The 16,131-nt window shown below is 35.6% G+C and overlaps 1 protein-coding gene across 1 annotated transcript in view; it reads right to left on the reverse strand.

Moving 5' to 3' along the window:
- The window catches only part of LOC136036338 (snurportin-1-like), a 48,684-nt gene that overhangs the window by 23,256 nt on the left and 9,297 nt on the right, over positions 1-16,131 (reverse strand). Inside the window, exons 4-5 of the mRNA XM_065718488.1 lie at positions 12,832-12,969; positions 897-1,094 (exon numbers count right to left, since the gene is read on the reverse strand). Coding sequence (XP_065574560.1) covers positions 897-1,094; positions 12,832-12,969 — 336 coding nt within the window. The remainder of the gene's footprint in view (positions 1-896; positions 1,095-12,831; positions 12,970-16,131) is intronic.

Here is a 16,131-nt window from a genome sequence, read left to right on the forward strand (position 1 = left end):
AGAAGTTTCTTGCGCAAGTTAACTCGTAAGATTCTTATATTTTTCACTAAAAAAAATTTTGGTAAAAAATAAAAAGTTCTAGTTGGCTTTTTAAGTAACCAAGAAATTGGAAGGAAACTAGGCCTTCTCCCCCATCCCTTTTTTCTCAAAATCGTCCGAATAAATAACATGAGAAAGCCATTTAGCCAAAAAAAAATTCACGTGTAAATTTTGTTTTAATTATTCATGTGCGGTCAGCCAAAGTTAAAACATGCATCAATTCAAAAATGTTCAGAAATTAAATAAAAAAAAACAATTTTTTTTAACTGCAAGTAAGGAGCGACATTGAAACTTAAAGCGAACAGACATTATTCCGTATATGAAAGGAGTTATGCCCTCCTCAACGTCCTACTCTTTACGCAAAAGTTTTTTATTGTTTTAAAAAGTAGAACTGTGACAAAGAGTCAAAACTTAAGCGTAAAAAGCGGGACGTTGAGGAGGGAACAACCCCTTTCTGTTCATTTTAAGCTTAATGTCTCTCCTTACTTGCAGTTAAAAACCTTGTTTTTTTATTTAATATCCAGGAAAGCCAACATCAACTAATCTTTGCTTGACCGCTTAAATTAGATAAGCATGTGTCGAAACTGTTGCTTAAATAGATTTATTTTTACGCTCTGTTAAACTGAAATAAAGATTAAGTTACTCGAGCATTTCATCATTCAATTTTAAAATACGCATTAAATTACTAAAAAAAAATTCTTCCTTTGTTCATGGTTAAACATTCCTGACGAGTCCATTTTACCGATAAAGAGCAAAGGTTAGGAGCCTGCTTACGGATTCAATTACGACGAACATTTAATTCAACTTCAAAGCTTAGGTGCATCCCCTTTAGGTAACCTACAAAAATCTATACTTACATCACAGTCAACAACCTGTAATCCATTCCACATCAGGACATCTAATACAAAGTAAGTTTCCATCGATTCAGAGTATATACAGTCAATATAGGTTGGACGGCTGGTCAATGACCTTCCAGGGTTTATACAACCGTCCGGAAGCATAGAAGGATGACGGGCTAAGAATCGTCCAGATTTAGCAAAAGCTCGTGTCTTCCCCTGGAAGGAAGACAAGTATTATACTCGTATGGCTATTTGAAACAAGAACAAAGAAAGAAAAGAGAAAACATCTGACTTAGAAATCCATCATAACTTGCTTATGGAACCAAACTGAAATTTAACAAAGATTTTAGGCATTTCAGGTAGCTTTACAGGCTTTTCCCGAAAACAACCACACATTTTATAGGAAAATTGGTATCCTGGGATTTTCTGGCCTGAAACCAAGCGATCCAGATAGGTCAAGAGTTTGCATAAATCGTCAAAAGCCTAAATTTGGAAAAAAAATTCCATATGAGCAACGTCATATGTATGAGCATATTTCAAGAGCATAAATTACATCATTTCCGCCCCAGTAGTAGTCGTATCGTTTTTAGAATCTACGATGCATGCAAAATTAAAAAAGAAACATAACTAAGCATAAAATACCAAGTTTAATGGGTCCAATCAATCAACCAATTAATCGATTTATTTAAAGAAAAAACATAGAAAACATTACAGAACCTTAGACCCCCACACAGGCTCTTTGGCCAGTGAGAGACTAAACATTAGATTAAGTAAAAGCACTATTAATAGATAATAGCACACTGACATTAAATAAATTCAAAACAGGACAAATTAAACATTAAATTAAGCACTAATTAAATAATGACATAAAACAAGTCGCAAAGGAAAGATAGAGGGGAAGAGAGAAGAGAGGAGAAAACTAACTCTCTAAGCATAGGAGATGGTCAGTAAGCTCTTCTTTTAAATTGGCTATTTACAAAAGGCGTTTTAAGCAGTTTCATAATGCTTAGGGAACAAAAGCGTCAATTAGCAACTGCTTAAAATGAACAAAATGGACCACCAAATGAGACAAGATCAAGAGGATGACCCGACAACCTAGAGCTAGACCATCAAATGTGACAAAACCAATCCGAGTGGCTGAGGCAAAGAAGATTGAAAACATGTGTGACGCAATGATAAGCAAAAATGAAGAACAAAGAAATATACGGTCAGAATACTTGCGACAATGACAATTGCAACGAATCAAATACGAAAGCGAAGAGCAAAGAAATTTACGTTCAAACATAAGCGGCAACACAAATTAAAACGAGTCGAACACGAAAGTGAAGAACAAAGATTATTACGAGTCAAGAACGAAATTGGACAACAAGGAAATATGCAGCTAAAAGATAAGCAGCAGCACGAATTAAAACGAGTCAAAAAAGAAAGTGAAGAACAAAAAAAAAAATACACGGTTACAAGACACGCGAAAACGAGGACCGTAACGAATCAGAAATGAAAATGAAAAACAAAGAAATATGTGTTTAGAAGATATGCAACAGCGAGAACAAAGAAACATGCGGTTAGAAGATAAGCGGCAGCGAGAATTAAAAGTGAAAGCGAGAATTAGAACGAGTCAAAATAAAAGTGAAAGAGAGAGAAATATTACGTTAAAAGAACAACGCCATTGCAATTTTCGATACCAAGAAACTGTAACGCAAAACCCAGAACAGACTTATGAAGATGCGGTACACTTCTCAAATGTTAATAAAAAGTCACTGGGACCCTTCAACGTTGTATGTATTCAAAGTGAAGTTTTTCATTTTTCTGAGGAAAGAGTAGCCAACAAAGACGATTCATTTGGAGGTTGATGCCTACTTGGTCTAGCGACACTGCCACCTCCATAATTTCCAAATGAATTGATTTGGCCTCTTATAAGACGTCACTTGCTCTCTAAAAAGTTCCACAAGTAAATCTGAAACTTGAACTCAAGCTTTGCATTAGCTTCATTCAATGTAAGCGGTCAATTAATTTGGACATTACCACTATCAATAGTCGTAATGTTTTCAGATTCAATGTCGCTAGACAAATATATTACAAAATAAATTTAGCAGCACATCAATCACAAACCCCTGTAGGTGATTTTGAATTACCTTCATATGGCCAAATGTAGTTTTTAAATCTGGATGAAGCTATTGAAGAACTCTTTCCACATTGTTTAAACTATAGGATCCCTCGTAACTTAATGGATCACTTGGAAAAAATATTGTGAGACACAAACAACTATGTTAAAGATTACATGAAAATGCGAGAACTGGAGGATGATGTAAATCAGCCTGTTGATTCAATGGGACAACAGCCTCGGTTAGAAGGCAAGCGACAATGAGAATCCATATATAAAACCCTGCCACGTAGCCGTGCCTGGGAACCAATTCCAAGGAACTAATCAAACTTATTCCTGAAGAAAAGCGATATTCTTCACTAGGAAATGATCCAAAGGTTTATATGTTATAACAAACGTATACAACAATACTATAAAAAACACTTATAAATTACAACTAACGTTCCAAAGGGTGCTAAAACAAAAAGCTTTATGACTCCTGATATTACTGGAAAAATACAGGAAAACAATTTACATGGCTGTCGCAATTGCATAGAAAAATTACCCAATTTTCAGATCAAAGTTGAATTTTTTAACCTAATAAACTGCTTAACAAGGTAACAGAAATAGCTGTAATTGGCAGATAACTGCCGTGACAAGCAAGTTGCTCATGAGTGAGCCTAAAATTATGAGTTATTTGCTATTCACCCTAAGTTCCCATATTTGTTCACAAAGGACCAATATTGACTAGCTACGGCAATCTTATTGTCAGCTTAAGTATTTTTAGTTACCTGGTCAAGCAACTGATTAAGTTAAAAAAATCCAAGTTTTACTGGGCAGATAGATAATTTTTCTACATAACCGCAAACAGCCATTGAAGCTAAACTGATTATTTTCTTGAGAGTTAATTATGGCTGTAAAAACTAGACAAAGTAAAAATCCTGTGTGAAAATAACGGCAAACAAAAATACTTATTGATGCGTTAAACGAATCTCTTCAATTGAAGCATGTTTTTTTTTCTGTGTGATCCTAAGTTTAGAAATCAGAAATTTCTTAATCAGCTATGATACCTCAAAATTTGTTTCAACAATATGCTTTATTCAGTTTATTGAGTTGCGAGAGCAACGCTTTGGTTTTATCGTGTGCTTTTTTTCTAGCACCTCGATTTCCGCTGATTCCTAGAAAGTGGTCAGGGTCTAACCTCTGCGGTTTTTAAGGAAAGTGTGGACCTTAGGTTGGATTGATGAATATGACTTTGTATTTAGGAAAGCTTCGTAGAGCTGTTGCCTGGGGCCAAAAAGGATGGTTTTTGTTTCTACCCATTTGTGTTCGTGATTTCAGCTGAGTTTATCATTTGGTTTTTCGCACTTGGGATTGCGGTAGAGAAATGGTATCAGATGTACCTCTTAAACTTTAAAAGTTCTCTCACTGCTAAAGACATTGGTTTATCCTTTGCTCCTTTCTAAGTGGTGACGTTAGAAATTTGGCCTACGACAAAAAAGTCAACTTTTGAACTAAGACAGACAGACTTTTTTTCGACGGCAGTCGATAGCTCTTGATGAGCTGATCAAAGTAGATGTAATCCGTTTTTCGGTAGAAAAATTCCTTCATGAGATACACCAGTTTGAAAGTTTAAAGGGGTTGACAACTTCAGTAATAATGTACACACTGAAACCAATAGACCGATACCAATTGTGATACATATAGGGGAGTTTTAGGCAACAGTCGGCTGTTAGCTCATAATCATCTTCGGCAATGAGGGGTTCGCAACTTTTGCTAGTTGTTGCACCTATTATTTGTTTCCGGTGTATTTGATGGTAAGACCAATTTGGTTCCAGCGGTAAGACATGTAGGGGACTTGTAAGTAATAATCGGCTGTTAGGCTACACTCATCTTCAGGGATGAGGGGTTTGAAACTTTTGCTTACAGATTAACAACTTCAGCGTTTAATCGAAGCGAGGAAACAGAACCAAAGTGTTGCTCTTGCAACACTTTACTCGGTGAAGCCGAACAAAGGTTGCTCCACTACCTCACGTTGCCCCATGCAACGTAGATCTAGTTTATTTAGACATACGCGTTAATGGAAAACTGTTTTTGGCTCAAACTCTAGGTTCACATGGGAGAAAATATCTCTGACAAGCATTACACTTAACAAAGCAATACATAGCAATTAATACATTGCTATGAGTTTCCTTCATAGCAATAGTGGGCAACACCATACAGCCTCGTTAATTGGATTTGGGTAAGTCCCCTATTTCGTGACAATCATCTTGTACGTTTACAGCAAACAATAACGTAAGGAAAGAAACACTAAGAATGTAAACTCTGAAAATGTTTTAATTTTTTCCTAGTTTATTTGTTCTACGTTTTTTTTTCTTTGATAACGTTTAGCCCGAGTGTTCCGTGAGTTAAATCTCCCTTTAAAAACTTTTAGATAGAGGGCTCTCCTAAAAGTTGAGAATTAATGGTTCACTTCAAAATATTCGAACCGATCTGAGGCAAGCCTGACCGCTCCATAAAACAAACAAAAGAGAGAGAAAGAGAAGGTTCAAAAACATCCTTTACTTTTAGAACGATGAATGCACATTTTACCAGCTGGAGAGAATGGCCAGACAAGTACAAAATGAGAAATTCTTTCAGTTTTTCGAAAGTGTTTATCGCTTTGTCTTGATTTTAGATATTATTAGATAATTATTTTTGTTTCAAAATGCTTTATACTGCTGCTTGCTATATCACCCCCCCCAAAAAAAACCCTCCTTCGTTCAAGCAGCCCAGAAAAAATTTGAAACATTCTTGGTTTTCGCAAAACAATATAACTCTTACACCTTGAATGGTAATATTATTGTAGAAATGGTACAGCCAGAGATGATTATGAGGGAAAGTATAGTCCCTCCATAGTCTCTGGGAAAGCGCTGCAAGTTAAGAAATTTGCCCATTGTTCACATATAGCGTTTGTTAATGGGACGAATTTTTTTCGGGGGGGGGGGGGGGATTTACCGTGGGAAATTTAATGAGAAATATTTTTAAAGAATTTTAGCGCAAAGCGTTTAGAGTAGTGTAAAATTTGCTCGGACTAACTGCCCAAGCAAAAAATAAAAAAAAATAAAATAAAACTAGCATAGACCCACAAAGAGTAAAACTTTTATCTTGAAAAAATAACTGATAGAATTGTTTTATTTTTGTTTTTGACAAAACTAATAGAATTTTTGTTACTACTACAATGTATGCAGTAAGTAAAGAGTTATTCAGTATTCGCAAGGTATAACCTTAGGAAATTAAAGTAAAAAAAGGAGGTTAGAAACAAGGATAACAAAACATCATCAAGGCGAAATAGGATTAATTTTAGATTAAGTTCAATGAACTTGAGGGTTTTTCCATGGATTTAATTTTTATTAATTTTTATTTTTCCATTCTGCAACAGTCCGCTTGTCGATCAAAATGAACTTGTGATTCTTTTTTTGATTAAAAGTTTTTATTCGTTAATAACTGTCTTAGTTTCGAACAGCCCAACGACTTCGTTTAATCCCTAAATATTCCAAATCTACTTTTATGTTTAATTTTCTATTCTATACAGCTTCTATTATCATATCTTTAAACACCCACTTTCTATTCCAACAAGATTTGTACTGTTACCCTCATTCCGAAATTTATTATCAAAATCCCGCCACGTAGCAGGATCTTAATTCTTGCAATTAAGTTACAATCCTATCGTAGGAACGTCAATGAAAATTAGACTATCCCAATTGGATGCTGCCGCTAACACATCACTGCAGCACCAAAACGACTGAGGCCAACATAGCTACGCACGCTCCTCCTCCACCTCAATCTATCCAAAGCCTTCCTCTTTACACCTTCCCAAAGAAGTTTTTATTGCCCTTAATCTTTCCGATATTCTCCCTCCCTATTCAAGGATGACCCATGCTTCGTTTAGCCCTAGACGGTTGGTCGACAAGGACAATCTGTCATTCTTCATCCGCAGAACGTGTCTTAACCATCTCAACTTTTCTCTCATTATAGCCCTAGAAAGAGAGATTGAACCACATTTTTCGTACACCTTACTTTTTGAGATAAGGTCTGTCAGTCGGGTGCCCAAAACAATACATAAAGAATTTCTCTGGAAAACATCTAGCAAATCCACCTCCGTTTTATGAGCGCCCACGTTTCAGAGCCATATTCGGCCACTACCGTCACTGTAGCTTCCAATATTCTAATCTTGGTTCGCAAACTTATTTTCCTAGTCTCCCAAACTTTTTTCAATTGCTGAAAAACACTGGGCCTTGGTTATTGTACTTTTAATACCTTCATTGAACCCACCATCTTTACTAATAATACTACCTAGGTAAGGGATGCTGTCCAGTTGATCGATCTTCCTTGTACCCAGCATCACCTTTTCACCTTCACTTATTCCTAGTCTTAGCACTTTAGCGCTCTTAACACTAATTTTCAAACCTATTCTGGAGCCCTGAACTCGCAAAACTTTTAAAATTCTTTCATTTTGGTAACTTTTACATCTAGAATGCTTAAATCATCAGCATAATATGAGTCTAGGAAAGTTTTACTTCCCCATTTGATTTCCTATCCTCCCAATGCCTTTGCTGTGGTGCTTAGGATAAAACCCATCGAAATATCCAAATAAATGGGGATAGAACGCAACCCTTCTTAACTCCTGATTTAATACGGAACGTGCTTCTAACCTCATTTCCTACCTTAACTGCAGTAACATTATTCTCGTACATCTTTCTTAAAACTTTATCTACAGCATCTCTAAGTCGAAAAAGCATCATCATACAAAGTAATTTGCTCCCTACTGAAGTCAGGCTTATCTCTCTATAATTACCACAGTCCGTCTTATCATTTCTCTTATAGAGGGCTTTACTAGAGTTTTCCGTAAATCGCTAGGTACCCCTTTTCAAGAACCGTTTTCATAACCTTCAGTAACCTCGTAACAACCATATTTAAAAGAAAAAATTCATTTAGTACAGTTTCAGCACATGGGTCTTTTTCTTTTTTATTTCCTGTTGTTAATTCTTTCTCAGAAAATAAATCTTCCTTTACATCCAAGCGTCACAAACTTTTTTAAGTTTTTTTCTACATATTTTCCAGTAACTCTACAACTACTTATCACATTCTCAAAATGTTTTGCCTTTCTCTCTTTCCTTGTCACTAATTGTAGTCCCGTTCCTGTCTTTAACTGGGACAATTCTAGATTGACTATTCTTTCTCCATTTACCAACATGTCAGTACAGTTTTTCATTATTATGTCGTCTGGCTGCATCTTCCAGATATTCTGCAATTTTAACCATGGTCTCCACTTTACACCTCCTCAATTCATATTTTAATATTTTCTCCATGTACTTCACTCAAACAATTCTTGTACAAATCCCTCATCCTCTCTATTAAACATAAAACATTTTCACCAATATTCCTAGCTACGTTTCTAAATTTCTTCCCTAAGACACCATTAGCAGCTTCAAAAACTATTTTCCTAGAATTATTCCATCCATCTTCTAAATTGTCCAATTTTTAAGTCCTGGAGAGTGCCTCTCAAATTAATTTCCTGGAGAGTGCCTCTTAAATTCTCAACCCAGAGTCTACCAACGTCACAGCTTCCCGGAAGGTGGTTACCCTGCCTAAATTTAAGCTTTAAATTAACCTTAGACACTGCTAGATGCTGGTTCTTACTTTTAAAATCAACAACACTCTTATATACCTTGGCATCTTGTATCGATCCTGCCACTCTTCGGTATACAATTATATGATCAAAAAGGTTAGTTGTCTTACCATCAACTGAACATATTATTAACTTATGGGCCATTTTATGACCAAACACTGTATTGGTTATAACTAGATTGTTATACCTACAAAATTGCAAAAGTCTGTAACCAGTACTATTGTCTATTCCTGCGCCAAATTTACCTAGGCTAGTATATTAACTACCCATATTTCTACCAACCTGGGCATTAAATGCTCTAATGAAAATGCCATATTTCTACCTGGAACCCTATCTATTTGTTCCTGTAAGTGAAATCCATCTAAGTCACTACTATCTCCTTCAGTCGGTTCTACTAGGGCCCATACTACTATTACTGATAACTCGTAATTTTTAGTCATGAAACAAGAAATATACTACTAATTTCTTCTTAACCTAAGAAAGACTTGGGCGCTTTATTACTAATCTTGAGCCGTACTCCTTGCCATGCACCTCATTCTTCCTGCCTGACTAGATAAATTCTATATCACCTAATTTCACATTTTCTACCCCTGGGATATGAGTTTCCAAAACTCCTAATAAGTCCGGTTCGAAGCGTTTGAATTCGTCAGTCATAAAGTCGATAGGATAGTTGTTTTTAATGTTGTGATATTACAAGTTCCAATTTTACTGTCCTTTAATCATTGAAATTATTATGACATTAGAAAAAGAAACGGTATCAGAACTAGTACAGGACGTTGACTAACACATCTTCTCAAGTTGACACTGCTTAAACCGGCTTAGAACTGACAGCAAGAAGTCCTTGGGACCTTCAGTTGAATGGAGATTTTGTGCGATCCTGGGTCCATCTTGGTTATAACATGGTTTTCCACACTTGGCAATACTTCTATCAACAAGAACCGAACTCCTGCACAGACAATTTCAAGCCTATTACCTACTAATACCTTTACCTACTATTACCTACTATTAATATTTGTCGATATCATATGTTCATGTCGACAAATATTAAGCTACTATGGAGAGGCAACCCAAAATAGAAAACTTAGCTACGAACAGGTTTGATCAGCATCCCCCCCCCAAAAAAAAAGAAACACACACACAGACCAAACCCAGAAAGAATTACGCATTCATCATAATCCAATGCAAATGCTGTGTCGTTTACTAGGCTATAATTTCCCCGAGGGGCGCCACTCCTCAAGGTCACACTGAAGCACTGGTAGAAGTCGCAGTTTTGGTCAAGAAAGCTCGTGAAAGGTCCACTCTGAAGCCACTAAGAGGACACGCAAGCAGGATTTTCTTGTCGGAGATAGGGACGGAGGAAGGAACATAGACGCAGTTAAGAACCCAAGCCATATAACAGCACCGGAACGTCTCCAATCTGTTATACCTAGCATATCCTCGTCAGGGGGAGAGTCCCAATCGGATCATCAGCTGAAATTAAGATTAAATCCAACCGTCAAAGGAAAAGTACTTCGATATTCAAATTTGGATCTACATTCCATCTAGCAATGCTTTGAGGATCTAGCTAGCGACCTAAGCTGTCACACAAAACTCAATCTGATCCTGAGTCAGGTATCAGGAGTTTTAGCTATTTTTACCTCTTCCCAGTCACACCGCAGAGGGTTTATCACGACTCTGACAATTGTGGCTATAGATGCTTTGCTAAATGCAAGAACAATTATGGATCAACAGTTTCTGGACCAACAACAATGTTACAAGAAAAAAACACTTGTATTACTGCTGGAAGAAACTGGTAATCTATTTTTAAGGTCTATTGTAAATTGAGTCGTTATAATAAAAAAAAACCTCGACCGTTGCTCTACTTTATATTGCATTTCTAACTAGTGATAATTTTTCTAGGTTTTGTCCATTTTGGTGTTTTTTTGTGAGTTTTTTTGGGGGAGGGGCTCAGTACCCTCTTCCTAGCTAGCTATTTATTATGGGCTACCTCATCATTGTAAAATAATATTTACATGCATGAAAACATAGCGAGTTGGAGGAAATAGGCTAGAGATTGCATTAGAAAAATATCAAATCTTGTTGATAGTGGAGCATTGCGAAGTGCGGAAAACCATGTTGTGACCAAGATGGGTTCAGGATTGCACAACACTTCCATTCAACAAGAGGTAACAGGACTCTTAGCTGTCCTGCTCTATATCGATTGTAGCATTTTGTTAGACTTGAAACAGTTATTAGTCCCTGACCGGCAATAGTGAGACTAATTGCTATATAGCTGTATATATATAGCTATATATGGCTCTCAATAGTGGGAGGCCATAACAACAGCAAGAAAAAAAGGTACATAGGACTTTCAAAGGTGGAGGTCACAATCTAGCAGTCTTTAGAATTAATCAGAAGTTGAAATTTAAGATGTAAAATATATTCCAAGAAGTTATAACGTTGATAGACTCATGGACAAGCATCTGAGAAAAAATTTCTAAGAACAGTTGGACATGAAACTGCAGGATTTACTTTGACACTATAGAGGATGGGTGGAATTATTTCAGAAAAAATAGTCTGCTAAATAACAAAAGATGTCAAGGGCGGAAAGTGGGAAATGCAGATAGGCTATGAGCTTAGCCAGAAACGAGTAAATCTTGATAGAAAAAAAGAAGGGTTTACCAAACACTTTCCGAGTTATACATCACACAAGCATAAGAGGAAAGTGAGGGAAGTAAAGAAGGCATCAAAGTATGAACTATGAGTAGATGAAACTGAAGTCATGGATAGAATTGCCAAGGATCCGCAAGATGCATTCACGCTGCAAATATACAGATACTGTATTGTCATGTCATGAAATTGAAAGGAAACAGTAAGTCAGAGCATGCTCCAGTTAAAGATAGGAACCGGACCACAATAAGTCATAAGAAGGGGGATAAAGAGAGATGTGCAGAATATTTTGCTAATGCGTCGAAGTGTGGTAAATGAAATTCTTAAAATACGATGGTTGCAAAATTAGAGATAAATTAATAAATGTTACAAATATGATTTTAAAAAAGAAATTACCTAATGACCTCACAAAAACTTTTGTTTAAGCTCCTTTATAAGAAAGGTGATAAGAGCAAGTGTGTTAATTGCAGAGGCATTATCTTGATTTATATAGGTAACAATGCAACAAGCGACACAAGGTGTCAAAATTGAAATATGTGTCAAATTTTGAAAATTATTACATTCTTTAAAAATTTAACATTGTGATTTATAATAAATTCTAAGACAGATTTGCGTTTGTATCATTAACCTCGTATTTTTTTATTATTTTTTTTTTATTAGCTTTTCCCTGCTTCGTGCTTTTTTTTAACAACTGAGGAAATTCTCAGATATGAAGTTGAAATATTCACCACTCTTTCAATTTTTATTAGGACGATGAAGAAGCTTCACTTTATCACCATTTTTAAGTACGTTCAACTAGTAAGGTCTTAAAAATAATCTTCTATGTATCGTATATTTTCTACTAAAATGATGTTCTGTTATAGGCATTTTTTTGGCAACGATTCCGTACGAAAAAAAATTTTCACTGCCCAATTTTCAAGCCCACAAACAAAAGCTTATTATGTTTTACAAGCGTCTCAATTGAAAAACTCAAAATTTTTCAGCGAAAGTATAATTCATTCTTCTGAAACAAGCTGAATGAGAAAAAACGCTATAGATTACCCCACAGCGACTTATTTCTCTAGTCAAGCGGTCTCAGGACAGCTTTTCCGCTGATTTTTATTTTTTCATATCACAGGTCACCTGGATTAGACCTATGCTGACGATTTTCTTAGACGAATTTAACTAAAAAATAAATTCCAAGAAAATTTGCGACTAAACGAAGAAGTACCCACGCCGACCGACAACCTACCGGAAAATAATAATTCGACAAAAACGAGAAGTGAAATGGAAAGTGAACAGAAAGCAGAAGTAGTTAAAATTGTTTCTTAGCATGAATTAAGTTTTCTTAAACACTAGCTAGTAAGCCAATTCCGTTCGTGCTTTTTATCTGCCGAATGTATGGAAATACTTCAATGCACCCAAAAACATCACTAACGTCACATGTTAACGTTATGGTTACAATTTCCTACACATAAAAAAAGTTCTATATGAAAATGCATCAGTGCAAATACTTGAATGAATTTTAGCACCTGATGATGATTATTTAAGGTTGATAAAGAAAAAACATATACCTGAGATGCAACTACAAGGCATCTTTGGCCCACAGGACAAACAACTACGATCCATTCATCTTCCAGTGAATCGGGTATTTCTTCCAGCCACTCTGATATCATTAATGCACCTTCAAACTTCCGGTAAAACCGAGGATTCTAAAATGGAAAAAAAACTTCCTAATTTAGACGGTAACTATCCATTTTGTCCAATCGACAGTACGAACTTTTTTTTGACACCTTAAGAATATTTCTTTAGCCGAAGTAGGTAATGATTGCGTAAAAAATGTTACAAAACGATTAAAACATGGTTTAAACGCAAAGGTTAAATTCTGGTAAAAATGGAGGGCAGGAAATCTACTCCCCCTCCCCCTGGTAACACTCAGTAGATGTCTGAACACTCCTGAACATGTCCTGGTAACACTCAGCATCATCGAACAAGGATGTCTAGACTATCTAATAAATCAGATTAAACAAAGAGCCTCCCCTCTTATTACTCCCTAGATAATTATTTTGTTTATAGTCCTATTCAAACATGTATGCTAAGGGGAAATACATAACTATTTATGTTTTTCCCAGTAATTTTATATTTTTCCAACAATTCAGCATTGTAAAAAAGACCGAAATGTAAGTAACAAACTTGCGAATGAACATTCTCTTTGGTTACATTTTCCATGCTTTTTTCAACGAGAGCAATTTAATTACCTTCTTTTTTAAGAGATAGGGAGAATCCCATGTTTGATATTCATACAATGACCCTTTCAACTGCCTAGTTCTAAAAACTTTGAGAACAGTTTATGATTTAATATACCAACAAATTCGGCAAAAATCACTCACTTCCCATTAGTCTTCTAAAATGTTTCAGCTACCTGTCTATTTACTTGTCTTCCAAGTACCATATGATTTCCGAGTGTTAGAGAAAATGCCAGAGTACAGCTTTTATGAAAAGGCTCGATGGTTCAAAAAAATTACTAGGTGTTTCAACCTTTTAAGCATTTATAAATGTCTTAAGTCTTTCAAGCACTTTTTCAAGATTTCTTGAAAATACTTTTTTTTTCATAAAGACTGATAAAAAAAACAACAGAAGTTCCAAAGTCCCCAAACATGAATTGGCGAAACATGGCAAATGAAGCAAACGTGGTAAAACATTCTAAATGCTATCAAATGCTTGACTTCAAGGATGACCAAATAATGTCTTACAAATATGCTGGCAAAAGTGGCTTAAATATTTATCTAAGAAATATTCCTCTCTCCTGGCAAAACCGCTCGAGTAAAATAAATGAGATTCAAGAGTATTGGTTTTAAAGCTAAAACTTGTAATAGTAAGACACAATTTACATGTTTCTTTTCGACAAAATATCTTCACCATTTATAGTAATAGGAGAAACCTGATGAAAACGAGATGATGGTCTCCATAAAAAAGCGAGCAAAAGAAACAAACAGCCAAGAAATCAGCATTTATACCTGAAGACACTTAAATAGAAATTAAAAACGCCAATTTTTTTCACCTTTTTTCCAGTGTTTTCAATTTTCGTTTTTTTTTTTTTAATCTGCTATCTAAACATATTTGTTAAACTTAATTGTTTATCATATTTCTTTTTAAATCAGTTCCAGCTTCATTACTTGCAGCATCCATTATCGACCACACAATAATGTTGAACTTACTGTTTTTGTGATGGATTATAAGGCTAAAAAAGAAAAAGGCTTGGGTAGTATTGTTTCATCCTTCCAAGGTTTGCCATAATAACCCGGAGGAAACTACAACCTTCTTAAAAGCGTAGGACGGTGAAAGTACTTACGAAAGTGCAGTATAAAGAAGGGTTTAAAAAATATTGTACATGCTTTGAAGTCCAAGAAAATCATGTAATTAACTACAACTATATGGAAGCAACAATTGTAATAATCATGCTCATAATCGATACAGAAACTGTTATAAACTTCAGTACTTATATACTTAATCTTTTAATCTGTTATACTTCTTTTATTTGGACGGGGGGTGGGGCAAAGTCCTTGCAGTAAGGCTTCACTTTATTAAGTATTCTGTTTTGCTTGTCTTTATATATTGCTGCTGTTATCATTTTTTGCTTCTTGTTAGTCATCGTTAACTAGTCTACAGATGCCATTTTGGCATAAGCATTCATCCAGTTTTATAAATAATCTGCATTTTGTTATTTTTCACCATTTTAGGAATGTTGGTATTGTGAAAAAGCTCAACAAATCGGTACAGCAGTCAGAGAACAAAAAATTACATTTTTAACTCCACTTTTCCCTACTTTCGTGCAATATTAATAATTCACTTTTTGAGTACACTGGAACACGTGAAGAAAAATGAATACTCTTTAATAGCTGATAATACTCACTTCATTGGTAGAGGCACTTCAATGCTCCTTAACACTGTAGAAAGCTAAAATTTTACCCAAAAAGGTCACAGTAATGGCGATACAGTCCATACAGGGATTTTATGCACCTAAGCTCCATGGTCCCAATTGAAAGTATTGCTTTAGTCAACAATCGTCAACAGATAACACGACTCATGGGGAGTTAAACTGGACTCACCCTGTGAACATAACTGACCCAATTCACTGAACAACAAAGAGTGACATCATGCTACACACCCGAGACTAAAATACCTAAATCAGGTTGACTATAAGTTTCTGTGTCACAGACACAAACTGTATTTACCACTAATCCATTAGCGTTCCTTTATACATTTGGACAATTTTTTGCAGGAAAATACTTCACCAAACAGAACGATATCCAAAATGCTTCCACCTTGTGAACAGAATTGAACCAATGAACAACAATACTGAACAATAATGAGTGAACTGCTGCTTCACACCTGACACTGCAAAACCTCAATCAGATCGACTAAAAATTTCCACGTCACATACACAAACAATGTTCACCACTAATCCATTACTTACTTACTTGTACTTGTGGCGGTAATCAGGCGTTTCCACCTTACCCAGCATCAAAGATCTTCGAGATTTGTTTGAAACATGTTGTGCGGTCTTCTGCCAGCTAGTGTTCCTTTATACATTTGGACGTTTCAAATAGGAAAATACTTCGCCAACCCGAACGATATCCAAAATACTTCTCGCACGTTTTGCTTCAGAACTTTACAATTTTATTGGACAGGGAAAAATTAGCTTTCCTTTGCAAAATTGCATCGATTCAAGTGATCCTTTATTTCAATCGAAAAAAAAGTGTGGGCTAAGCTACGGTATCAAAGCTACCTTACAAAGTTGGCCACAATTTTTGAACCAATTGTACATAGCACAGTTATATAATTGTCATGTCCTTTTATGATGAATGAAAATC

This window comes from Artemia franciscana, chromosome 15 (assembly GCF_032884065.1).
Source record: "Artemia franciscana chromosome 15, ASM3288406v1, whole genome shotgun sequence".
NCBI classification, from domain to species: Eukaryota; Metazoa; Arthropoda; class Branchiopoda; order Anostraca; family Artemiidae; genus Artemia; species Artemia franciscana.